The sequence below is a fragment of the Dermacentor variabilis genome, chromosome 4, assembly GCF_050947875.1.
Source record: "Dermacentor variabilis isolate Ectoservices chromosome 4, ASM5094787v1, whole genome shotgun sequence".
Lineage (NCBI taxonomy): Eukaryota > Metazoa > Arthropoda > Arachnida > Ixodida > Ixodidae > Dermacentor > Dermacentor variabilis.
Window position 1 is genome coordinate 108790625 of NC_134571.1, and position 27118 is coordinate 108817742.

Here is a 27118-nt window from a genome sequence, read left to right on the forward strand (position 1 = left end):
AGACAGACAGACAGACAGACAGACAGACAGACAGACAGACAGACAGACAGACAGACAGACAGACAGACAGACAGACAGACAGACAGACAGACAGACAGAAAGACGGAAGGACGTCATAATTTTATTATGACGGACGTCATAATAAATGTGAACTAAACACCGTTCGAATTACTGGTATATATCAAAAGAATTTTGCGCATGTCGATGCCACTATGCAGTCTTGGAGCCTTTTCGATCACGTGTGTCATGTTGATTCTAATATTAAACGTAACTGTAGACCACTTGACATAATTACTCAAAGTCTGTTCAGTGATTGTTATTTCGACCGTCTTTTGACTGGAGACATCGCTTGTGGTTTCATTGCATGCTGGTTTCACCGGTTAGCGTGGAACGAGCCCAATGTGCGTCATTGCTGACGTCAGTGCGCAATGCAATAGAATCCGAGAGCGGATGTGTCAGGAGATAGTGACTGCACATTGTTTCATCGGCACTCTACCAGCTCTAAAGGTCACAGTGAGTGCTAGCAGGGCATTTTAACAGTTGTTTACTCCAAATGCAGTTCTAGATCACTGTTTGAGACTGTGTTAAAGTGCACTGCATTCCGGATTGGCCTACGAAACCGATCATCTACCCTGCAGGAAAAACCGCTCTATATTCGCCAGGAATGCTTCGCATTTGATTTAAATTGCACAATTTAATACGATGTTTATTCATGGATGCGGGCGCTTATTACCTCATGCTTAAAAAATAATCGTTTCGAAGTTTAGAGAAAAAAGAAAGCGTAATTAATAATTGGACAAGAACGTCTGAAAGCCACAAGCACGAAAATGAGACAAATCCACCTACTGAACCCGTCATTTTCATGCATAATAACGCTGAACAATCGCAGCGCCGGGGTTCCCTAGCTCTGTTCTTCCACTCTTCTTCGGTCTTGTCATTTGTGTTCAAGTGTCCTACGGCTTTCCTTGTCGTGCGGCAGCGTATGCAGTTAGCACATGCTTGAACAAATTGGGAACACACACATACAAGCACGCGCGTGCGAGAAAGAGTTTAAAGAACGCCTCTCACTTTGCTGCCAGTGGCTCGTGCCGCTCTGGTTCCGGCTCGACATGATCACGCGGAGCGACGAGCCCTACATCTTGCTGTCCGCGGAACCGCTCGTGCAACTGTGGCAACGTGTGCACAAGAGCCTCAACCAGGCGTTGTACCAAAAGTATGTGGAACAGTTCATCGATGTCGTCTACAACAACGGCAACGCCTCGGGTGGAGCTTCGGAGTCGTACTTGCAGTTCCTGCGCACTAGGAGTGCCCACGTGCAGGTGAGTGTTGACCACCCCGTGAATCCGCTGCTGACCGTGATGAACTTATCAATAAGCTTCGTTGTAAATTAATAGGGGCACGCTGACAGCCATTCAACTGAATGAACCCTAAAGAGAAAAATAAGTTGAGGTGTACTTTACTACAGAGCTGAAATTCGGCCTTGTTGGTTATTCATGATCTTCGAATGCCAGCACATAAAAAAAACAAGGGAGTTGAAAGTCATGAATTTTGACTACATGTGCTTGGGCCCAGCAGATATTTTTTTGGTAACGAGGGACTAGACTACATTGTATACTTCACGAGCACCAAAGACTTAACTTAGCAAGTTTCTCAAAAATCTTATTGCGCAGCAACGAGGCTCAAGTACGAGTTAATGTGAAATCCGTGGCGTCACGCTGACTTACCACCGATTGGGTTTCGGTGGGAAATTTGAAAGAAATGAAAGTTTATGGCTACCATTTTCTCTTCTGCATAATGTTGCGATTGGGGGTCTGAAGATTTGTGGCGTCCCTTGAGCGTGGAAGTGTAAGCGGGGCTGGGCCCGATATCCAAGACGTTTACACACACACGTTTTATTACATTATGTACAAGAAGCCAACAAACAGACACCAAGGACAACACAGGGGAAACTGCTTGTAATTACTAATTGAAATAAAGAATTTATAAATTAATGGAATTGAAACTGGATGAAAGAAGAGCTGGCCGTAGGTGGGATACGAACCCACGTCTTCGAATTACGCCTGCGATGTTCTTACCAATTGAGCTACCGCGGTGTCGTTTTCCCATGCAGTTTCTGAGCCATTTATGCTTTACTACTAGGACTAGCCCTGGCTGTGTTATCCAGTGCCACCGCTCACAAAACTTCGAGGCAGATGTGGACCATCCTTTCTGCCGCAGGTGTCACGATTACGTTATCTTTTTGGGTGAAGACAACTGGTCAATAAACCCACACGTGCTACCTGAAGGCATCAATTTTGCCGGATTCGAGGCCATATTAGTATAACGAACGAGAAGAAAGGGATCCGAGGGGTAGATATACATATATATATATATATATATATATATATATATATATATATATATATATATATATATATATATATGTGTGTGTGTGTGTATGTGTATGTATGTATGTATGTATGTATGTATGTATGTATGTATGTATGTATGTATGTATGTATGTATGTATGTATGTATGTATGTATATTGCCACATTCCCGCATCTCTTCGCGACGAAGTCCTACATGCCTGTCACAACGAGCCGACCGCTGGTCACTTGGGATACACCCGCACATTGGCAAGAATTAGGCTAAAGTGCTATTGGCCAAGACTTGCGTAGATCGTGAAACGTTACACACAGACATGCCTGGATTGCTAGCGCCGCAAAGCCCTACCCGGCAAGCCAGCTGGACTGCTGCATCCTGTTCAGATACCGCAAGCGCTGTTCGAACAAATTGGCATGGACCTTTTAGGTCCGTTTCCACTGTCTACTGCCGGAAATAGATGGATAGTCGTCGTCACGGATTATCTTACTCGATACGCCGAAACAGGTCCTATCCAACGTGGAACAGCAGCCGAAGCAGCGCGATTTTTCGTCAAAGCTGTCGTCCTAAGGCATGGCGCTCCCGCAGTGGTCATAACAGGCAGAGGATCTGCGTTCACGGCTGCGCTTCTGGATACCGTGTTGCGACTAAGTGGTACCACTCACCGAAAGACCACGGCTTATCATCCCCAAACAAACGGGCTGGCAGAACGCATGAATAAGACTCGGGCAGACATGATGAGTATGTACATCGACGTCGACCACAAGAACTGGGACGAGATTTTACCACATGTTACATTTGCGTATAACACGGCTCGCCAAGAGACAACACGTGTGACGCCTTTCAACCTCGTTTGCGAACGCGAAGTGACAACAATGTTGGAGGCAATGCTGCCACACGAGTGCGGTGACGACGAGACTGGTGTCGAAGAGTTTGCGCAACGCGCAGAGGAAGCCAGGCAGCTTGCGCGTTTGCGAATCCAAGAACAACAGGAATACGATGCCCGACACTACAATCTTCGGCACAGACCCGTCACATACAACGTCGGTGACCAGGTGTGGGTCTGGACTCCGATTCATCGGCGGGGGCTGTCTGAGAAGCTCCTGCGAAGATACTTCGGCCCGTACACAGTTCTGCACCGCATCAGCGATGTGAATTATGAAGTTGTCCCCGACAGTCCTAACTGCTCCAAACGCCGGCGGCATCTGCCCGAGGTTGTGCATGTGCTTCGTATGAAGCCATACATTTCCTCATGACCTCAACTTTGCACCGTCTGTGCACAGCCTTCGGCGGTTGGTGCATCGGGACGATGCCTTTTTTTTTTTCAAAGGGGCGACAAATGTCACATCCTATATGGTCGCCGCGGGTATGTGCCAGGCGATGAGAACGACGCTGAAGTAGCGTGCGAGTGGGAAAACAGAGACAACTACGTCGCGTTGACTGCTCTCATAAAAGTGCTTTTACACGTCATCTACGCCGCCTTTCCCGTCTCCTACTAGGCTACATATATATATATATATATATATATATATATATATATATATATTGCCACATGGTGTGGCACAGCAAGGGGACTGCGGAAGAAGGGAACGAGGTTCGTCTCGGCATCGCGCGTCAACCGTTACGTTTCGTGAAGTACAGACGCCTGGATCCCCATTCAGCGTGTATACTTCAGCAGGGTATACGCGACAATTTGGTGGAGCTTGCTGGGCACACCGAACTTACGCAGGAGACCCCCCATTGGGCAGCACGAACCTCGCACAATCGTAGTTGGCTCCAGTTCACCGCACAAGCCGGCGAATCCGAGGCCTCACCCCAGAATTGGGAAAACTCCAGGAAAAAGTGATGACTACTACCACCGCGACTTCTACGGAAAGGGTGACACCGACTTAACTAACGCTGCTGAACCCCTAAGTGCCGACGGCTTTTCAAGGCGACACATTTGAAGACGTGGAAGACTGGCTGGCGGCGTTCGAGCGCGTGGCTGCGTTTAACGAGTGGGACAACAACGCCAAACTCAGGAACGTCTACTTCAGCCTACAGGATGGTGCTCGCACGTGGTTTATGAATCGCGAAAGTGCCCTGTCATCCTGGCCTGAATTCCAGCGCAAGCTCCTGGAGACTTACGCCAGCGCCGATCGCCGGAAAAAAGCGGAGCGAGCCCTTCACTCACGCGTCCAAAAGCCCAACGAAAGCGTCACGATGTACGTGGAGGACATGACGCGTCTCTTTCAGCGTGCCGATCCGAGCATGTCGGAAGAGAGGAAGGTGCGTCATCTGATGAGAGGCGTAAAGGAACAGCTCTTTGGCGGTCTTGTTCGGAATACGCCGAAGACTGTTGCGGGGTTCTCACCGAAGCCACCGCAATGGAGAAGACGCTTCAGCAACGGTCGAACATGTACAACCGACAAGTAAGCCGCCTGCTCTCCGGATACGCCGGTAGGCTTCGGGTGCGACGTCGCCTTGCTTTGCGAGCAGATTCGCTCAGTGGTTCGCGACGAGCTGCAGAAGCACCACGGTACGTCGCCACCGCCAGTCAGCTCCCTCGCCAGCGTCGTACGCAACGAAGTACAGCAGGCACTGCAGGCATCTCTTTCCAGCAGTGAAGCGCCACCTCTGCCAAGTGAGCCCCGGCGCAAGACTTACGCAGAAACATTACTGAGCCCCGCCCAAGCTTTCGCACCTACTTATCTTGCGTCGCCAGTCGCGTTGCAATCGGCGCAAGCCGCTCCGTCAACTCTGCTACCGTACTTCGACGACCGCCGAACACCCGCGAGGAAATAAGACGTTTGGCGAGCACCCGATCGACGACCGCTATGCTACCACTGCGGCGAAGCTGGGCATGTGTATCGGGAGTGCCCCTATCGACGACTCGGACTGCGCTGTTTTTCTATCAATTCGCCTCGACCTAGGTTTGGCCAGAGGCCTCCCGACATCGCAGAATTCATCGAATGAACAGCAACGCAGGCCGGGCACATCGCAGCGGCAGTCACGCTCACTGTCACGACGGCGATATTTCCCTGCTCGTGATACCACCTCGAGGACGACGTAAGGGAGATCACCAAATCCACGCCAGGAAAACTGACGTCAGCGACCTTCCGAGGCGGGGCCGCTGATACTCGAACCGCTGAAGACTTCGTATTGTGCCGACCGCAGAGCTACACCAGTTCCCGCGAACAGGATTTCACTGGACATACCTGTGTTGATCGACGGCAGAAAAATGAGTGCACTTGTAGATACCGGCGCCGATTACTCTATATATTCTTAGTGGCAAACTGGCGAGCGTTCTGAAAAAAGTTACCGTACGTTGGGCCCTGAACGGGGCACCAGTTCATACGGCGGGTGGCCACGTCGTCACACCGGTTGGCTTATGCACGGCGAGAGTAGAAATTCGCGGTGCTGCTTTTCTCACCACTTGTCTGGTTCTACGCGAGTGTTCCCGCGATTCAATTCTTGAAATGGACTTTCTCCGGGAATATGGCGCCATTATTGACCTCTGCGAGCACTGCATCACTTTTTAGACGCAAAGGGCAACAACACAGACCGACGCCGTTGGACACAGATCCGCACTTCGCGTTTCGGACGACAGCCCACGAGCTTGTGTTCTTGGATTGCCGCTAAAGAACTCAAAGGCCCGTGTTTTCTAGTGATTATTTTCGTTTCCCATTGATTTCGTCCTCAGTGCACTAGCCCGCGAACGCCGCGGTTTAATCCGAGATCGCACGGTTACCGCGATGAGTGATAAAAAAGTAAAGAGCGGAAAACCTAGTGGATCGTTGCAAAATACAACCCCAGGTTTACAGAGGAAGCCAGCAGCCGTCTACTGTATAGACCTTTTACCGCGAGCAGTCTGCACAACACGCACCAGGGGCGGCCGCAGGCCCGCCGCCATTGATAGCCTTCTGAATCGAGAGCAACAGCCGCCGCCCACCGCACCAGCAACGTTCCGCCGAGAGGACGGGAATCACTTTATTATATTTAAAATGTGCAATAGCAGAGGGAAGCCATGCTCTGTCGCAAGCAGCAAGGACTGTGGCAGTGACGTGAAGGTACGGGATGAGACTGTGCGAGCCTCGACGCGCCGCGGTGGCTTAGAAGCCATATATGGACACATGTGCTTGTTTATCTTGTGACCGCGTTTCATCGTCTAACAAATCTTATCGCGCAGCGCAGGACGTGCCCGCGTGTATCGCAAGTTTCTCGAATGATATCGACGGCTCTATCCGCTGTCTGTTGCTACCGAACCTTGTGTAATCTGATTGCATGTATGCTCGACGCGAATTGCGTAGAACTTTCTGGAAGACACGCGGGCACAAGGGATTAATTTGGCACCTTCGAAGACTCATGTGTAAAGGTCGACGCGCTTGACCCGCTAGTCAGATTTTCGACGATCGCTGGCCATGTTGTGTTCTTTGAGGGTAGCCTGTTTTTGAAGGTACAGGTTCGCCCAATAAAACGCAAGTTTAGTCATGCACAGTTTTGCTGCCTTCTTCACCGTCACTACAGGGTGACAATACGGTGTTGCGCTGCTAAGCAGGAGGTCGTGGGATCAAATTCCGGCCGCGGCGGCCGCATTGCGATGGGGTCGAAACGCGAAAACGCCCGCGTCTCATGCGTTGGAGGCACATTAAAGATCCCCAGGTGGTCGATATTAATCAGGAGTCTCCCACTACGGCGTGCCTCATAATAAAATCGGAGTTTCGGCGCGTAAATCCATAGAATTCAATTGTGTGCGAGCTTTATTGTCCGCCTCAGCTGCGCACATCTTTCCGCAAGACGAGCGCAGGTTCTGCAGCCAGCGCTGGATAGCCTGTTGGCGGCAATGACCGGCAGCCGACTGTCGGCAGTGAACTCCACGCTAACACCACCTGCCGCAACAACACAACGTTAACGCCACCTCTGGCACAAAATATCACGGAACGTTGAACTTCCAGAATGATGCAAGGTCAGCGCCAGTTGCTCCCCACGCAGGCGCGACTGACATGACATGAAAACTGTTTACAGCGCAAACACATGCAACCACAAAGTATAAGGGACAGGACACAAGCGCTGACTGTCAACTAACTTTTATTAACAGAAGACGGGTGCCTTATATAAGGGGAAAGGCAGAAGTGAAGGGGGAAGGGAGTGATACAATCGGGGAAAATGACGATGCGCATCGGTGAACGAACGTGCAAGCAGTCAACGCATTCAGACGCGAAGAAAAAAGAAAACGAAAAAAGTAGAAAACACTAACAAAAGGCGAGGGATACTAAGATACAATGAATTCAGTAAGCAGCCGCTTCCAAAAAATGAAGCTCTGCCGCAAAAAGCGATACAGAAGGGGTGCTTACGCACTTGCTGCCATATTTGTGTATGTAGAACGCTTCCAAACTGACGCGCGCCGTCACGTCGGCACTTTTGCCGAGAATCAGTTTTCATGTCAAGTATGCACCAACTCGCCCAGAAAGAAGTTTTAACGCGACTGACATATTCGAAAAACCTCCACTTTCTGTAAGAGCGAAGTCAAATGTGCAATAATAGGCGGGCAGCACGAGTTTTCTTTCTGCGCCGGGGATCAAACAAAATGCGAGCGAGCGCTCGGCCACTCGCAACATCTTTTTGTCCACGCTTACGCGAATACAGTGTAATTTGCGCTATGCGTAATCAGAAAGTCATTCCCGAGCTATTTGATCAGCGCTGGCGGCAAGAATTGCCCAGTCGAAATCAACCACCGCGTTTTCAGAGCAGGTCGCAAACAAGCGTTTCCTGGGCGCGAGCGCAGACAGGCCTACTCTAGAATAAAGTTGTTACAGATACACAGTTAACGACGACAACAGGTGCCACGACCGTGTTCCTACAAATCCACAGCTATATATAGAGAGACTATAGAATATAAAGGGTAAAAGGCTAAATGCAAACATCAGGCTGCCTTCAGTCGGTGTAAGCTTGCACACTACTTAGATTGCAGTGCAGACAGAATGGATAAATAAAAGGCATGCTTACACTGCCTCTGCAGCTCTGGCCAAAGCGGTGTGTCGTCTACCCATGTATGGGTAGACGACATTCGGCCACCATGCTTTTTCGGCCACCACGGTGGCCGAAAAAGCATGGTGGCCGAATGTCGTCTACCATCCATGCTGGCCGAAAAAGCAGTTGTTTTAGCCGTGCCGTAAACCATGCACAAACAAGCGATGAAACGACGATCATAAGGCGCTAAATTAAGGTCGGGTGCTAGCACGTGAGCAAATATGGCAGCGCTCATGGGTACGGTGCTGGAGGCGCAGTGGTAGCCCAGTGGTTTCGGAGTTGCGATGCTGAGCTCGAGGTCGGGGGTTCAATCCCAGCCTCAGCTGCTGCATTCCTAGGGGCGGCATGCAAAACGCTCGCGTACTGTGCATTAGAGGCACGTTGAAGAACTCCACGTGGTCGAAATTAATCCGGATAGCCCCAATCACGGCGTGCCTCATAATGAGATAGTGGTTTTGGCACGTAAAACGTCATATTTTTTTTGCATACTCAACTACGACGCTATAGTAACCACACGCACCGTTTTCAATAGCGTAAGATCTATACGGTATTACTCGCGGCCCATGGCGTTACTCTGGGAAGTGAAACTCCGTCGATCAATCAAATCAGTGTTGTAAGCTAATTGGCTTTATAGTTGAAACGTGTTATACCCCGTAGTACCACCACGTTGGGAGGGCAAACTTGAGAAATACTGGCAAAAGTGCAAGTTCAGAATTAAATTTTGTTTTTTTATTGGGGGCCGGAGGAGGGAGGTGAACTACTACTCAGCGTTGCATGCAAGCGACACTCAACTCGCTCAACAATAGTGGCAAGCACGGTCATCGAATGTGAACTGGTGGGTCAAGTCCGCCCGGTATTTCTCGATTCGCTCAATCCAGAGTAATATCTGGCACTCATCATCATCATCATCAGCCTGGTTACGCCCACTGCAGGGCAAAGGCCTCTCCCATACTTCTCCAACAACCCCGGTCATGTACAAATTGCGGCCATGCCGTCCCTGCAAACTTCTTAATCTCATCCGCCCACCTAACTTTCTGCCGCCCCCTGCTACGCTTCCCTTCCCTTGGGATCCAGTCCGTAACCCTTAATGACCATCGGTTATCTTCCCTCCTCATTACATGTCCTGCCCATGCCCATTTCTTTTTCTTGATTTCAACTAAGATGTCATTAACTCGCGTTTGTTCCCTCACCCAATCTGCTCTTTTCTTATCCCTTAGCGTTACACCTATCATTCTTCTTTCCATAGCTCGTTGCGTCGTTCTCAATTTGAGTAGAACCCTTTTCGTAAGCCTCCAGGTTTCTGCCCCGTAGGTGAGTACTGGTAAGACACAGCTATTATATACTTTTCTCTTGAGGGATAATGGCAACCTGCTGTTCATGATCTGAGAATGCCTGCCAAACGCACCCCAGCCCATTCTTATTCTTCTGATTATTTCCGTCTCATGATCCGGATCCGCCGTCACTACCTGCCCTAAGTAGGTGTATTCCTTTACGACTTCCAGTGTCTCGCTGCCTATTGTAAATTGCTGTTTTCTTCCGAGACTGTTAAACATTACTTTAGTTTTCTGCAGATCAATTTTTAGACCCACTCTTCTGCTTTGCCTCTCCAGTTCAGTGAGCATGCATTGCAATTGGTCCCCTGAGTCCCCTGAGGCGATATCATCAGCGAATCGCAAGTTACTAAGGTATTCTCCATTAACTTCTATCCCCAATTCTTCCCAATCCAGGTCTCTGAATACCTCCTGTAAACACGTTGTGAATAGCGTTGGAGAGATCGTATCTCCCTGCCTGACGCCTTTCTTTATTGGGATTTTGTTGCTTGATTTATGGAGGACTACGGTGGCTGTGGAGCCGCTATAGATATCTTTCAGTATTTTTACATACGGCTCGTCTACACCCTGATTCCGTAATGCCTCCATGACTGATGAGGTTTCGACAGAATCAAACGCTTTTTCGTAATCAATGAAAGCTATGTATAAGGGTTGGTTATATTCTGCACATTTCTCTATCACCTGGCACTCGCGTGCATTCAAGTACCTATATACAGCATATTCACGTCGCATGCGCAATACGATAAGACAAGACTTCTATGGAGCCGGCGACAAGGACAGAATATAGGCCCATCTTGAGAACGGCGACTGCAGATAGCCCGCCATCCACCCTGCTACAGCAGGCGCGTGTTGCACCACGCGATAACTCGATACTGCTGAGTAGACCATAAGTATGATTGATCGCTTGGCACAAACAAGGAAGAACGGGAGGGAACAGACAGACATGGGGTGCCAGTCGTATTCTATGCGCCACGCAAGCTTGCCCAGCTGTGTCCACGCATACTTTCTCATGGGGGCAAGAAACGTGGTTGTAAAATACACGCCAAGCCGTACGCAAAATGTGCTACCGGAGTCGTCTATGAGTATCCGTTGTCTCGCGGTAAGACGTAAGTCGGCCAGACTGGACGTTGCGTAAATGAGCGTGGGCGGGAACATGAGCTGTCACTGAAAGGTAAACACGGAGCACATTTGCCTAAGCACTGCAATTCACATCCGTGCGAGCCACGACTGGACAAGATAAGGATTCTTGGAAAAAGCAGGGAGACCACGGCACGCGAATTGTTAGAGGCGTTTCATATTAAAGAGCGAGGTTCATTTTGTAGTAGCGACACATCAGTTTCACTTTTACTTGCAGAAGGAAGGTTTTCTTTGATAGCGGGCTGTGACTAGGGCGTTGTGCGATTGAAGCTCGTCTGAATGTTGCGCATTCGGCTGCGTGTATATGTTGGATGGCACACAATATAGAATAAACAGTCGAAAGTTTGCGCTCCCCTTGTTCCCTCCCGTCCTTCGCGTTTGCGCCAAGCGTTGTTGGAATCGCACCGCTGGCACGAGTTGTTGGGAACTCGGCGCTGACGCCCGTTGTTGCACCTGGGTCGCAAGCCCCAAGGGTAGCGTTGGCCTGGCGGCCTGGGGTACAACTGGAAGCATCCGAAGGTCCCGGCAAAGCATGAGTCGACTGGTAACAACAAAACAACTTGTTTATTCTAACATCGCAAAGAGTTGGCGGTCAGGTTGACCGAAGTAGAGAGACGGGAGTGCACGTTACTCAACAGAAGAAATCGGAGCCTCTTTTGGCGTCCGGGGGCAGCTGCTTTTATACTCTCGCAGTTGAGGGCAAGAAGGAACCCCTCTATAGACGAGCACATGACTGTGCCGCTCGGGAACAATGGGATAAGGTGGCTCATACGTCGTGTCGGCGCCGCTGGGGCACAATGGGAAGAGAAGGTGGACGCATCCGTCGTGTCGGCGCCTGTCAGACCCCCTCGCTTCACAGTTGTTGGGAGCTCCTCTCCCCGGCTGCCGCGCTTCGACAAGCGTGGGCACCAACATGCACATACACACACACACGCACATGAAGACACGTGGCATTAGAACAGGCCTGGACGCGCTTGGCGGGGAGGCGTAGCGGCGGCGCCGAACGGGCCAAAATGTCTGCCGCTTTGAACGAAGCCCCGGCGTCCGTTGCATCCGCGCCGGCTTTACCGCGCGTCGTAGGCGAAACGTAACAGACCGCCCCGCCGGGGGAAGGAGATCCCGATGGTCAGGGGACTGCATCCGCTGTCCGGAGGGATGTCGCTCGATGATGCTCATAACCGAAGTCGGGCGTCCCTCGACGTTTCTTGAGCGCAGCGCACAGAGAAGGCCTCGTTCTCTCGTTCAGGTTCGCACGGGACACTGCAAAGTGACTTCGGGAGAGTTCACATTTTTGTTCTCGTTCCCGGCAAGCGTTAGAACTACGCTGAAACTCAACCGCTTAGTCAGCAAGCACGGCACAACCCTCACTAAGCCCTGCCAGGCTCTTTCCCCTTTTATACCACTGCCTAGTTCCTTACAGTAGTCTAGCAGCACTCAGAACGCGTCCACAAATTGGAAAATTGCACTAGAAAGCACATCATCACTTTGAAACACTAAACAAAAGCAATATGTTAAAAATCCTGCCTCAGGAAGAAAAACATCAGTAACAAACAATTTTGAGGCTGATTCCTACGTTAGGGGCTTCGACTTAAGCCATCGGCGTTACCGTTGAGACTCCCCTTTTTGTAACGCACCTCAAAGGAATATTGTTGCAAAGCGAGGCTCCAGCGCAGGAGGCGGCCATTTTTGGGAGAGATGGTCTGCAGCCATTGGAGAGGGCAGTGATCCGTCTCAATGATAAACCTTGAGCCGGCTAGATAGCATGACAATTTCTGAACGGCCCACACGAGACACGCACACTCTTTCTCGGTGGCGCTGTACGCCTGCTCACGACTGGTCAGCTTACGACTAGCATACAGGACGGGGTGTTCTACTTCTCCATTTTCCCGTTGGCACAGTACAACGCCCATGCCTCGCTCACTAGCATCGCACTGAACAACGAACCCTTTTGTGTAGTCGGGCGATCGTAGCACAGGCTGGCTTGTTAGGGCACTCTTTAGGGCGCTAAAAGCTCTTTCCTTTGTCTCGTCCCAGACGACTGTTTGGGGCTCTGTTTTTCTTAGAGCATCCGTCAGGGGAGCCGCGATATCAGAGTACCTGGGGATGTACCTCTGATAGTAGCCGGCGACACCTAAGAACGACCGAATATCGGTCTTCGTGCGCGGTTGCGGGAAGTCTCGCACAGCGGCCACCTTTATTTCAGAGGGGCGGCGACGACCCTGACCAATCACGTGACCGAGGTAGACAACCTCGGCCTGTGCTAACTGGCACTTAGGAGCCTTGACTGTCAAGCCCGCTTCGCGCAGGCGGGTTAATACTGCCCGCAAGTGTGCCATATGCTCAGACCAGGATGCGGAGAATATCGCTACGTCGTCTAAATACGGTAAAGCGAATTCTTGCTGTCCCCGCAACACTTTATCCATGAGGCTTGAAAAACAGTATGGCGCGTTCTTCAAACCAAAACTCAACACTTTAGGACGGAATGTTCCCATTGGTGAAATGAACGCCGCATACCTACTAGCCTCTTCTGTAAGTGGAACCTGCCAATAACCCCTGACAAGATCTAGGGTGGAAATAAACTGAGCGCTACTAACTTTCTCAAGGCGCTCCTCGATGTTAGGGATCGGATAAATTTGATCCTTAGTGATGGAATTAAGCCTGCGGTAGTCGACGCAAGGACGAGGTTCCTTGCCCGGTACCTCAACTAAAATCAAAGGGGAGGTATAATCACTCTCACCTGCCTCAATAACACCGAGCTGTAGCATTTTCTTTACCTCAGCCTCCATAATATCGTTCTGGCGGGGTGACACCCGATACGCCTTGGATCGTACTGGCTCTGGGGAGGTAAGTTCTATATCATGAGTAAGTACAGAAGTCCTACCAGGCCTCTCAGCGAACAGACCTTGAAACTCTTGTAAGAGCTGGTGTAGTTCGGTTTTCTGCTCAGGCGACAGCGGTGCTTTACTGATTAAGTCACTAATGACTTGACCGGTGTCGTCCCTGTTCGTCACTGAGCCTAGTCCCGGAAGCTCGACCGGAAGCTCTTCAGGAACGTTTACCATCATGCACACTACTGCTTCCCTTTGTCTATAAGGTTTGAGCAGATTACAGTGGTAAACTTGCTGTGCTTTCCGCTTTCCTGGCAGACTCACCACGTAGTTAACGTCCGACAGTTTCTGAACAATTCGTGCTGGGCCCTCCCACTGCACGTCTAGTTTGTTGTTTAGCGATGTGCGCAATATCATGACCTCATCGCCCACCTCAAAACGACGGGCCCTGGCTGTCCGATCATAATAAACCTTGGCCCTCTGCTGGGCCTTTGCCATTGCTTCACCTGACAACTCCTGTGCCCTTTTTAAGCGTTCGAGGAGCTTAAGCACGTACTCCACCACGACTGGGTCGTCGCCCCTGCCTTCCCACGATTCTCGAAGCATGCGAAGCGGAGATCGCAGCGAGCGACCGTACACCAGCTCAGCTGGCGAAAACCCCGTAGCCGCATGCGGCGCGGTCCGAAATGCAAACATCACCCCAGGCAGACACAGCTCCCAGTCAGTTTGATGTTCAAAACACAAGGCTCTCAACACGCGCTTCATGACGGAGTGGAGCTTCTCAACGGAATTCGACTGTGGGTGGTACACTGAGCTGTGTAACAGCTTTACCCCACACCTTTCGAGAAAAGTTGTCGTCAAAGCGCTAGTAAACACTGTGCCCTTATCTGATTGGATTTCCGCAGGAAAACCAACTCGCGTAAATATGGACAGTAGTGCATTGACTATCTCAACTAAGCTGAGTTCTTTAAGCGGCACTGCTTCAGGGAACTTTGTCGCTGGGCAGATCACAGTCAAAATGTGTCTGTACCCCGTGGCTGTTACCGGCAGAGGTCCCACTGTATCAATAACGAGCCGTCTAAAAGGCTCGGTAATGATAGGTACCAATCTCAACGGCGCCCTCGATTTGTCCCCTGGTTTGCCCACCCGCTGACAGGTGTCACATTACCTCACGAAGTGGTCTGCGTCCCGAAAACACCCTGGCCAATAGTACTCTTGTAAGAGACGGTCCTTAGTTTTCTTAACTCCTAGGTGTCCGGACCACGAACCCCCGTGCGACAAGCGCAACAGATCCTGACGATAGCATTGAGGCACGATCAGCTGATCGAACTCCACTCCTCTGCGGTCTAGATACTTCCGGTACAGGACTCCACCTCTTTCCACAAAACGCGCATTTTTCCTGGCGATACCTTCCTTGACAATGCAGCGTATGTTTTCTAGGCTGCCATCCTTTTTTTGCTCGGCTATCAAAGCCGACCGGCTGACTTTTAGCAACCTATCAAGTCTGTCTGACGTAGGCGCGATGAGCAAATCTGCAGATAGCTCTTCTAACTTTCCCGCATCGGCAATTTCCTCTCCGGTATCTGGTGCCTTTAACGTTACAGACTCAAGTTTATTCAGTTCGGGCGTGCTCTGAATATCAGCTTGCTGCGCCTCTGACCCTTTCTCATTGTTCGATAACGTCGGCCCCGCAACTACCGCCTTTGCAGCGAGCTCCCGAACCTTCGATCTGGTTAAGGCCTGAACACTAGCTTCACCAAACAAAAGCCCCTTCTCGCGCAGGAGGTGATCGGACCTGTTCGAAAATAGGTACGGGTACTGGGGGGGCAGCATAGATGACACTGCCGCCTCCGTCTCAAGCGCTCCGAAAGGTCCTTCAATAAGCACTTTTGCTACCGGCAGACACACGCTATGAGCTTCCACGGCTTGCTTGATCCATGCGCACTCGCCCGTGAACATATGGGGTTCTACGTAAGAGGGGTGAACTACATCCATTGTAGCTGCGGAATCGCGAAGCACTCGGCACTCTTTCCCGTTCACGAGGAGGTCTCGCATGTAAGGCTCGAGAAGCTTCATGTTCTCGTCAGTGCTGCATAATGACAAAAACACAACTTTTGGTGTTGTTTCCGGACACTGCGCCGAAAAGTGACCCGGCTTCTGGCACGTATAACAAACGCGCGCTTGCCTCGTCTCGAACCGCTTTCTGCGTTCGGCTTCGGCTGCCGCCGTCTCCTTAGGTTCGGTCGCACTGCTTTCACTCGCATCCGCACTACGTGTGTTCCCCTTTGCTCTCATGGGTGTGAACTTCGGCCTCTCAAACTTCGAGCCAAATTCACCCTTTTGACCGTCCTTAGCTCCGCGAGCCCGACGCGTCACAAACTCCTCGGCTAGCTCAGCGGCTTTAGCCACCGTACAAACGTCTGGCCTATCCAAGACCCAGTACCGCACGTTCTCAGGTAACCGATTATAAAACTGTTCCAGCCCGAAGCACTGCAGAACTTTATCGTGGTCACCAAACGCTTTCTCTTCTTTGAGCCACTCCTGCATGTTTGACATAAGCCTGTACGCAAACTCTGTGTATGACTCACTTCTGCCTTTCTCATTTTCCCGAAACTTCCGACGGAACGCCTCCGCTGACAGCCTGTACTTCTTTAGCAGACTCGATTTCACTTTGTCGAAATCCTCTGCCTCCTCTCTATTCAAGCGAGCGACTACGTCGGCCGCCTCGCCGGGTAACAAAGTGAGCAAGCGCTGTGGCCACGTTTCCCGAGAGAACCCCTGCTTCTCGCACGTTCGCTCAAAGTTAACCAGGAACAAACCAATGTCCTCTCCAAGCTTAAACGGCCGCATCAGGTCAGTCATTTTGAGCAATACTCGTTCTCCTGCACCGTGTGCCTGACTTCCATTACGAGCGCGTTCCATCTCTATCTCGAGACGCTTCATTTCCAAAGCGTGTTGACGCTCTTCTTTTTCTTTCTCTTCTTTACGTTCACGCTCTTCTTTCTCTTTCTGTTCTTTAAGTTCGCGCTCCTGTCTTTTTGCAGTCTCCCTCTCCTCAATGGTCTCAAGGCATTCCGACAGCTCGTCATCCTCAGCTTCTAACTCAAGAATAGCCCTTAGCAGTTCTGGTTTTCTGAGTTTGTCCGAGACATCCAGACCCAACTCTCTTGCAAGCTCCAACAATTTCGGTTTGTGCAACGACTTCAAATCCATGGCTGCTCTGAATGCTGCTTTCTCTACTGCCTACTATTGTCTTGCCGCAAACTAACCCGGCAGCAACGACAACCACAATTACCAGCTCTGTTTCTGACACTAACAAAAGCCTGGCAAAGCTCAGAAGAAGAAAGTCCCGCACTCACCAAACCTCGCAGCCGAGAATTCAGCGCAGTCGTTCCGCTGCAGGCAACCAGTCATCACACAGGGCTCGTTGCACTGCTCCCGGATGGTCGTTGAGCTGCTCAGCATACAGTCAACTGCATATCTTCGCTGCTGGCCTGCGTTGTCGCGATCTCACCGCTGGCAGACAGTTGTTGTAATCGCACCGCTGGCACGAGTTGTTGGGAACTCGGCGCTGACGCCCGTTGTTGCACCTGGGTCGCAAGCCCCAAGGGTAGCGTTGGCCTGGCGGCCTGGGGTACAACTGGAAGCATCCGAAGGTCCCGGCAAAGCATGAGTCGACTGGTAACAACAAAACAACTTGTTTATTCTAACATCGCAAAGAGTTGGCGGTCAGGTTGACCGAAGTAGAGAGACGGGAGTGCACGTTACTCAACAGAAGAAATCGGAGCCTCTTTGGCGTCCGGGGGCAGCTGCTTTTATACTCTCGCAGCTGAGGGCAAGAAGGAACCCCTCTATAGACGAGCACGTGACTGTGCCGCTCGGGCACATAGGGATGAGAAGGTGGCGCAGCCGTCGTGCCGGCGCCGCTGGGGCACAATGGGAAGAGAAGGTGGCTCATACGTCGTGTCGGCGCCGGTCAGACCCCCTCGCTTCACAGTTGGGGGGAGCTCCTCTCCCCGGCTGCCGCGCTTCGACAAGCGTGGGCACCAACATGCACATACACACACACACGCACATGAAGACACGTGGCATTAGAACAGGCCTGGACGCGCTTGGCGGGGAGGCGTAGCGGCGGCGCCGAACGGGCCAAAATGTCTGCCGCTTTGAACAAAGCCCCGGCGTCCGTTGCATCCGCGCCGGCTTTACCGCGCGTCGTAGGCGAAACGTAACAGCGTTCATATTTATGGTCTACTCAGCAATATGTACCAACTAGCCCAGCAACATGTACTGTTGGATAAATTGATAACAGTGATGATCCGGTGTAAAGCGGTCATCGGCAAAAAGTCAATGCACGCGTGAGTCATCACAATATTTTTTAGCCGGGTGCATAGTGTATACATTAAAATCGCTGTGTTAATGCTGTATTTGCCCTCGGCAATATGATGAGCCACAGAGGCACCATATGTGCTTGTATGCAATTGTCTCACTTTCTATAGCGATTTAAACTTGTGATGTGCGCAGCTTGGACAACGTGGACTAATATGGGCAGTCATTTTCAAAGCAAAGTGCCAGCAGTCAAGATAGCTATAGTCAAATGAACACCAGTGCATAAAGCTCCAAGGAAGCTTGCAAAACTTTAAATTGGCTGTAGAGTGCACCAGTAAACTAGGCATTTCGAAGAAAAACGCCGCCGTTTGTCGTGATATCCATTCGAAGTCCTTGCGACGATAATGGCTATCGATCAATGCGATGGCGGTCGTTCCAGGAACGCGCAGGCTTTTGGCGTTCCATAGCAACCCCATGCATATCACTTGCAATAACAAGCTCATTGCAACGCAGGCACACCGCGCTGTCTTGTTTTGCATTCTGTCTCCGTCTGCTCGCCTTGTGCGTGCTTGAACTATACGCACCAAAGCCCAAGGAAATGTGTTAGAAGCTCATTGAAGCTGGCAGGTTACTCCATCCAGGATAAAATAGTTCAATGGGGACCGACGGTTACATTTACCTTGAGCAAAGTTTTAATGACACATAAATTGAGTCAATATGAATATGTCTGCTGCGTTCGGGGAAAGGCTGTGAGAACAAAACACACGCACGAACCGTCGGATTCCACTAGACTTGCGACGGTACGTAATTGTTCGTAGTTGCCATTGCGCTGTATATTTTTTTTTCTTCAGAACCCGGTACGTTTTTAAAAGCTTGCACCAAGTGTTTAAAGTCCAGCTGTCTCAAGTCCGGATTCCCAGCGCAAGCTCACGAGCGCCCCATGAAAACGCCATGCAGAGTTTTGATTTTGGACCTTAAAACATGACGATCGACAGTCTCTTGTACTTGTTAGAGTGACTGAAGTATCAAAACGTTCCCTCCTTTGCTTTCAACACTCTCAGCGAGCGAAACGCCTCTTTCAGCGGTCACACCGCGACGGGACACATTGTTGTCGAACGCATGGTCGAGCGCTTGTCGAGCGCCTGGCCTCGTGTCGCACAAAATCCAGCGTCCAGCGTCGACCGTCGTTTCGGCAAGAATCATTCCCAACCTTGCTAACCCAACAACGTATATCCAACCACGCAGACCCTCCGTCTAGCACAAAAAAGTTGCTGAACTAATTGAATTTCTCAAAGTAAAATACGCCAGAAAAATCGCAATATACGACTTACACACAACCTACAAACATGATAGCGTCGGATTGTAATTTGAATATGCGAGAAACCATCATTAATTACGCGGAAACTCAAACACAAATATTTTTTCTAGCTTTGCTGCCAATCATAGACCGGCCACGGCGTCTGAGATTTGCGAGCGCCAGTGCACGCAAATCTCCGAGGCCATGGAGAGGTGCGCCCGGTTTCTTGCAACACCTCCAGATGGCGCTCGCCTCCGCCGCATCGCGGCCCACGCAAGAGGCCGCGTTTCTACCAGAAAGCTCGCCTTCGCGTATAGCGTTCGCCGCCAGCGTTTCCCGGTAAACATTACGGTTACATAAGCTGCAGTGGCCGGGAAACGTGAGAAGCAGTCAGGGATCTTAGAATGCTATCGCGTTCCCCTCTTGAAGGCGAAACTTAAAGAGCCCCTCACCAGGCCTCATGGCAAATTTGGTTATACGCTGTAAGTTGTTACGTGTCCTGTAGGGAGCGTTCTGCCGCAAAAAGTTTTCAAATCGGCTTATTAATAGCCGAGATGGAAATATTTCAGTGCCGCGAACCAACGATTTCAGAAGGGGAGCTTCACCGCATAGCGAGACACTCCCTCCACTCGCCCCGTCTAGCTTGCGCAAGCGAAATTCCTTCCCTGCGTTCTCCCATACCGGACCTCGAGGATCACGTGACAAATACGTCACGGGCCCCGCCTTCATTTTTTTACTTCTCGCTTTCTTTTTGGCGCTGCGCACTTCCGCTGACGGCTTTGCGCGCGAGCTGTTGTAATGTTTCGTTTCGCGCAGCGCACGATTTTGCGCACTGTGCACAAGGACACATGACTAGCGGTATAATTCAGTGCTACACGAATACCGAGGCAATACAAGCGGTTCTCAGAGCATGAACACGGGCGCTGGAACACGTTAGAAAATGGCATAGTTTGGGTACCTGCGCACATCACTGCACGACCGTGAGAACAAGCAGACGAAGTGGAAGTACATCTCTCTTGCTTCGGTGCGAAGTAAAAAAATTCCGTTTGTGTGTTTTATTACTTCTCTAAGCTTCAATTCGTCAACTCAAGCAACAGATCACACAAATAACCTATGTTGCCTTGAATAGTTCTCGAAGTCACTACAAGCGACGTCACAGTGCGGACACGAGTTCGTTGGCGCAGACGCACGAGTACGTCACCGTCCAGCTTGGAGCGCGGTCGCCGCGAAGGAAAGGGAAAACGGCGTTCGGATTGAAATTTCAAACCTTTCCGCGGCGCGTAGCGATGTAATTCTTTGCAAACACGACCGTTAGCGCGCATTGCATGCTCTGCGCTTGTCAGCTCAAGATGGCCAGACCCGGTGAGGGGCCCTTTGAGCGTCCTCCAAATTTTTCGTATGCTGCTCAAATAACAAAATCTCGAACGAAGACAAAACGGAGGGGTCATAGGAGTACGGAGATTCGATGCGATAAACAGCGGATGAGCAAATGAAGCCTCGTTTCAACGAAGTTACATGTCTTCGTCAGGTCAATTGCAACTGGTTCGACCGCTGTTGGTCAACACAAATGGTATCGGACAGAACAACCTGCAGGAGGCATATTCAACGCAGCCTCACTCGCATATGTATTTGCCCTTATGGATATTGTCTTTACCTTCACCCACCGCAGTGCTTCGCTATCGCGTTGCGCTTCCGATCTCGAGGTCGTGGTTCGATCCCGGCCGCGGCGGCCGCATTTCGATGGGGGCGACATGCAAAAACCTCTCGCGCACTTAAATTTAGGCGCAAGTTAAAAAACCCCAGATGGTCGAGAATAATCCAGTCTCCCCACCCCCCACCCCCCTAATGCGGCGTACCTCATAATCATACCGTCATTTTGGCACGTAAAACCCCAGCAGTTGACTAATTTTTCAGTCTTCACCTCCTTGGAATCGAATCTGACCTTACGCATGGTCGTTGCTGTCGACGCCTTTTCAGACCAACATCTTCGAGGAATTGAGCGGGCCCTCTCGCGAGCGGCACCCGTTGCCCGTTCACGGCCACATCAGCGACCTGCGTGACTTCGTTCCGATGTTCTCGGCCAAGGACTGGACGACCGCGCTTAACGCTGCGTACGACGCGGTGACCCGCGATAGGACCCCTGTGTTCGTGAGCAGCCGCGGCCTGCTGGACTCCATGAAAGCCCTGCTCAGCGCCTTCTCGGCGCTGGAGCTGCTCTACCACACGGCCTGGTGGTTCGTGCAACAAATCGCGACCCTCACGAGCAACGAGCTATACGAGGCTGCCACCGTCACCTTCGGCTCTAACGGGAGCCTGCTCATGAAAGTATTGTGTGCTGTCCAGGTAAGCTGGCTGGCAGATGTAGATGGCAGGGCAAGTTGTGTATGCTAGCTACAATCATCATAATGACAGCTATTTGTTCCCATGAAGATATCATCATCATGAGAACGAAAGCTTCTCCCAGATATATCTCCATGTTGTAAGATACTGCTACGCTCCACTCGAAGATGATGATGCCGACCCTTGGATTTAGTAGGACGTACCCTTAAGTGGCCACTGTGTGATCTGATGACGACGACGTGCCTTCCTTGCTGTCAGCTAGCTTCCATGTTGGTCAATGCTTACTACCCTTGTAAACACACCTCGTAAATAGTTTCCCTACTGTACTTCCATGTAACAATATTATTCCGGGCTATAGTTGGCGCATATCGACTGGTTCGGCCAGCATACCGTTACACAGGGGGGCGGGGGGGGTCAAGAAGGACGCAACCTGTTCTTGTTTCCTTACTGTCGTGCCTGCGTTTTGTTACGTGGGCTGAACCAGTTGACTTCCTGTTGCCCCTGTAGTTCAGTTGCCAATTCCAACCTAGACCAGCAAGTTGGCTTATCATGTCCCCATATACCTAAATGTATGCTGCCCTCGACTGTATATTTACCTTTTTCTTGACACTCATCATCATCACCATCATAATCACCAGCTTATTTTATGTCCACTGCAGGACGAAGGCCTCTTCCTGCGCCAACCGATTCCAACTAGCGCCGGCGAACTTCTTAATTTCATCACCCCACCTACTATTTTGCCGTCCTCGACTGCGCTTCGCTTTTCTTGGCAACCATTATGTAACCCTAATAGTCCACCGGTTATCTAGCCTACGCATTGCATGACCTGCCCAGCTCCATTCTTTTTATTATTTCTGCGCATTACGTGACCTGCACAACTGTGTATGTCATCATTTTAATATCAATTTCAATATCAGCAACCTGTGTTTAGTATCTAATTCATAATGCCGTATTTCGGTTTCTCACTTTTATCATTGTTCGTTCCATCACTTGTTGCACGGTTCATAGCTTCCTTTCAAATGGACTGTAATTATCCGAGTTTCGGCAGTGCCACCACAATGCACTGATAACGATGAAAGCAGCGCGGAGATGGAACACGAAGCAGAGAAGGACAGGACAAGTCCTGAACACCATGACAGGATGAGCGTCTGTTTCGCTCTTCGCCGGTACGTGATCCGCCTTCGTGTTGCTTTCACAATGATTAGAAGTGTACCTACTCGCTCAGTTCTCAATTCTTTTGCAAAATGTATTGTTTATATAACTTCGAAGGATACCGATTAGCTGCCGTTCGTGGCTTTACATGCTACTGTTCTAAAACGCATGTTTATCCATATGCAGATTCTTTTTGCGAAATGACGCGAAATGGGAGTAATAATAATAATAATATTTGGGGTTTTACGTGCCAAAACCACTTTCTGATTATGAGGCACGCCGTAGTGGAGGACTCCGGAAATTTTGACCACCTGGGGTTCTTTAACGTGCACCTAAACCTAAGCACACGCTTGTTTCCGCATTTCGCCCCCATCGAAATGCGGCCGCCGTGGCCGGGATTCGATCCCGCGACCTCGTGCTCAGCAGCCCAACACCATAGCCACTGAGTAACCACGACGGGTTCGAAAGGGGAGTAAGGGAATTCGTCTAATTACATGCAATGGCGTAGCTTTCTCTATTTGTTTTTCTGGGGGGGGGGGGAGGGGGGAACGGTGGATGGGGGTTTGGTTTTGCGAAATTCCACAGAAGATGCTGTTTAAAGTGATCAAGTTGTGTGTGCCGGGCTGCGAAACAATAAATGTCGCACCTTCGGAAGGAATGATAGCGATGGCGAAGTACTGGGCCACTGACAAAGTAAGGTTGGCGGTTTCAGTGGCCGTATAAATTGCAGTAAAGATTGACTTACTATTAAATTAACAAGCAGTGTCACGCGCGAAGAGGCAAACATGAACAGATCTCATTCAGTGACCACGAACACTCGCTGGCGTGGTGAAGAGCACCGTCAGCGGGGATGGAGCGCTTCGTGCTGCATCTCGCTTTACCGCTTCTCAGAAACTTCCGGTCACGCGACCTTCAATACTAGGCGCGCAGGAACACAGAGCTCATGATGCCACCAGCCATCTCAGCTCGCCCTTAGCGCTTGCATCCGCCGCGTATTACATCCAAGGTACGGCGCGTGGGCCGTATATGCGCTCAGCCGTGCGGGTAACCTTGCGCAGCCACGGCCGGGCTAGAGGAGGAGGCACATTCTCATCTCCAACCCGTCCGCGCTAGGTCGCCCTTGATCACCTGACTTCCAACACTGAGCGCGCATGATGATGGTGGGCATCACGCCATTATCGTTCTCACCCTCGCACGATTTCCCTGGCACCCACGACACACAGCACTCGGGGTGCGATAGGACCTTACCGCACGTGGAATGTGTACGGAACGTCACGGCGGCGATGACGGCGAAAATTAGCCTCGTGTATTTATTTATAATTGCTATCGCAATATAACAGAAAGCGTGGGGAATTTAAAAGCGGCAACGTCACCTCTCTCTGTTTGGTACGGTGCTTCATCTATCCTGTAAAGAACGAAATAACGTAATTTTTTTTTTGTCTCTTGAAAAGGCTCACCCTTTTCATTATATATAGCCCCTATAAAAGCGTACAAATGGGCGACCTATACAGAAAACCTGTACGGCTGGCTGCGCAATTTCAGCCAGCCGGGCAGGTTTTTTTCAAATGCCCAGGTCTCTTGAAATTTGAATCACCTATACACGGGTGAATGAGCGTTTTAGATTAGGGGACGCAAGCCGCACCCATGCGCTGGGGGGGGGGGGGGACGCATAGTCTGCTGTGGGCTCTTCGCGCTCTTTTGCGCCCGCTTCCCGTTCTGTTGCAAACGCGCCAAGCGTCCTCCAGCGCTTGGGTGCGGCTGCGTCCACTGACATAAAACTCTGTAATAACATAACGCTTATGCGCGAACGTGCACGAGCGCTTGTGCACTTGCATGTGCGTGCATGCGTGCGCACCAGCGCCATTCCAACGATAACCTCATCGCAACATAACTGCACAGTCACTTCATCTCGCCGCGCGAGCGAGCCTGATCCCTGAAGCGTGCGACTGCGGCTCTTCGCCAGGTCAGCATCACGTACAACGCACTCGTGGCCGACAACTTCTGGGTGCAGCGAACGGACGCCGACAGGGAAGCCGTGAGCCGCATCTTGCGCGCGCTGCAGGACGCGGTGCGGAACGGAACGCGCGCCTCGGCCGCCCTAACCGTGCGCGACTCCCTCGTCTACATGCTGGGCGAGACGCGGCCTGTCGCCTGGCCCGAGGCGCCGCTCGACTTCCGAAGCGGTCTGCTCCTCCTCTACGGCGAAGTGGTGGACAGCGAGCACGGCTTTTTCGGCCACTGGCTCTCGAGCCACCGCACGATCCAGGCCTCCTACGGACGGTGAAATTGTGCTCCTCGTCTGATTTCTTATGTAGCGGTACTTTGCGCCACTCAGCGCGTGTTCTTCGTCGCCGGCTTTCGATCCGTGCCCCCTCGAAGCCCTTTCCCCCCTCTTGCGTGGCACTTGCATTCTTTACCTGGACGCCATTGGACGCCGACCTCTTTAAATGTGAAAGCATTTCTATGCTTACCCAATGGGAAAAATTTGGAGGACGCTTAAGCTTCGCCTTTAAGAGTAGAACGAGACAGCATTCAAAGATCCCTGACGGCTTCTCACGCTTCTCGGCAACTGCAGCCTATGCAACCGTAATGTTACCGAGCAACGCTGGCTGCATGCAAACGCTATACACGAAGGCGCGAGGGCGAGCTCTCTGGTAGAAACGCGGCCTCTTGCGTGGATGGATGGATGGATGGATGGATGATTGTGGCTCAACCCTTTGAATCGGGCGGGGGCGGCGCGCGCCACCTAGCCTTTAATGGTTCTATATGCATGCATTCCTATGTATTTACTCCTTTACTTTTGCGTTGATATTGTCCACCAATCAGATAGCCTCCGTTTAGTTATTTCTACCTGTTCAAAGTCTATTCTACTTTCACTGTCTTTAAAACCCAAGGCTTTGAATAGTTCCCCGTTAGATTCAACTGCAGGGTGAAGTTGTTTACAAGCAAGTATCAGGTGTTCCGCCGTTTCCTCCTCCTCTTTACACGCCTCGCACACCAAATCTATCTCCTGGTATCTGGCTCGGTACGTTTTAGTCCTCAGTACACCTGTCCTGGCTTCGAACAACAATGAGCTTCCCTTAGAGTTATCGTAAATATTTTCTTTGGCTATTTCTTGCTTAAACGTCCTGTATGTCTCCAATGCCGATTTGGTTTGCATCTCTGTACTCCACATACCCCTCTCTGCCTCCTTAACCTTTTTCTTGACAGATGATTCCTTACTTGTTCCCCCGCTACTGCCCAAGTATTTGCTTGTCAATTTTCTAGTTCGCTTCCTCCACCTCGTGTCAACATTCCTCGTGTATAAGTAACTGAAAACCTTCCTAGCCCACCGAATTTCCCCCATTTTTCTCAATCGCTCCTCAAATGCTATCTTGCTACTAGCCTCTCTGCCCTCGAAAGAAGACCATCCCAGATCCCCCTGCACTCCAAGATTTGGTGTCTTGCCATGTGCTCCCAGAGCGAGCCTACCCACACCACGTTGCCTAATTTCCAACTGTTGCCGGGCCTCTGTTCTAATACATAGAACTGCATTGGCAAAAGTCAGGCCTGGTACCATTACCCCCTTCCATATCCCTCGCACTACCTCGTACCTATTGTAGTTCCACAGTGCCCTACTCTTCATAATCGCTGCACTTCTGTTACCTTTAGTCGTTAGATATTTTTCGTACTCTGTCAGATACTCAATGCCATTATTTATCCACACCCCAAGGTACTTGTATTTATCGACTATCTCCAGCGTGGCCTCCTGTATCTTATGCTCGCCGCAACTGTTATCATTAAAAATCATGACTGCTGATTTTTCTTTGCTAAACTTCAAGCCTAACCTGTCTCCTTCTGTACCACATATGTCCATTAATTCCTGCAGATCTTCTGCATTGTCAGCCATTAATACAATATCATCCGCGTACATCAGTCCTGGTAATGACTGTTCAATCAATTTTCCTTGCTTGAGAAATGATAGGTTGAAGCCGAGTCCGCTTTGCTGTATTTTGGCCTCTAGACCTTATAGGTACAGCATAAACATCAGAGGTGACAATGGGCACCCCTGCCGAAGCCCCCGCCGAATCATCACAGGCTCCGAAACCTGCTTTTCCCATTGTATAATCACCCGGTTACCTTTATAGATATCTTTTAAGAAATTGGTTACTCCATCTTGCACTTCTAAAGTTTCCAGAATGTCCCACAAGCCCTCTTGAAGTACACTGTCATAGGCTCCCTTGATGTCCAAAAAAGCCAGCCATCGCTCGCCTCCGCGTGATCCGCGGAGGCGAGCGCCATCTGGATGGCGTTGTCAGAAGGAACCGAGCGCAACACATCGCTCTACGAATGGTA

General features: G+C 50.7%; 1 protein-coding gene across 1 annotated transcript in view; it reads left to right on the forward strand.

Annotated features, from left to right (window-relative positions):
* The first annotated feature begins 1109 nt into the window (after window positions 1-1109).
* LOC142578293 (uncharacterized) overlaps window positions 1110-27118 on the forward strand; it is a 33901-nt gene continuing 7892 nt past the window's right edge. Inside the window, exons 1-3 of the mRNA XM_075687691.1 lie at window positions 1110-1319; window positions 21269-21634; window positions 24747-25063. Of these exons, the coding sequence (XP_075543806.1) occupies window positions 1110-1319; window positions 21269-21634; window positions 24747-25063 (893 nt within the window). The remainder of the gene's footprint in view (window positions 1320-21268; window positions 21635-24746; window positions 25064-27118) is intronic.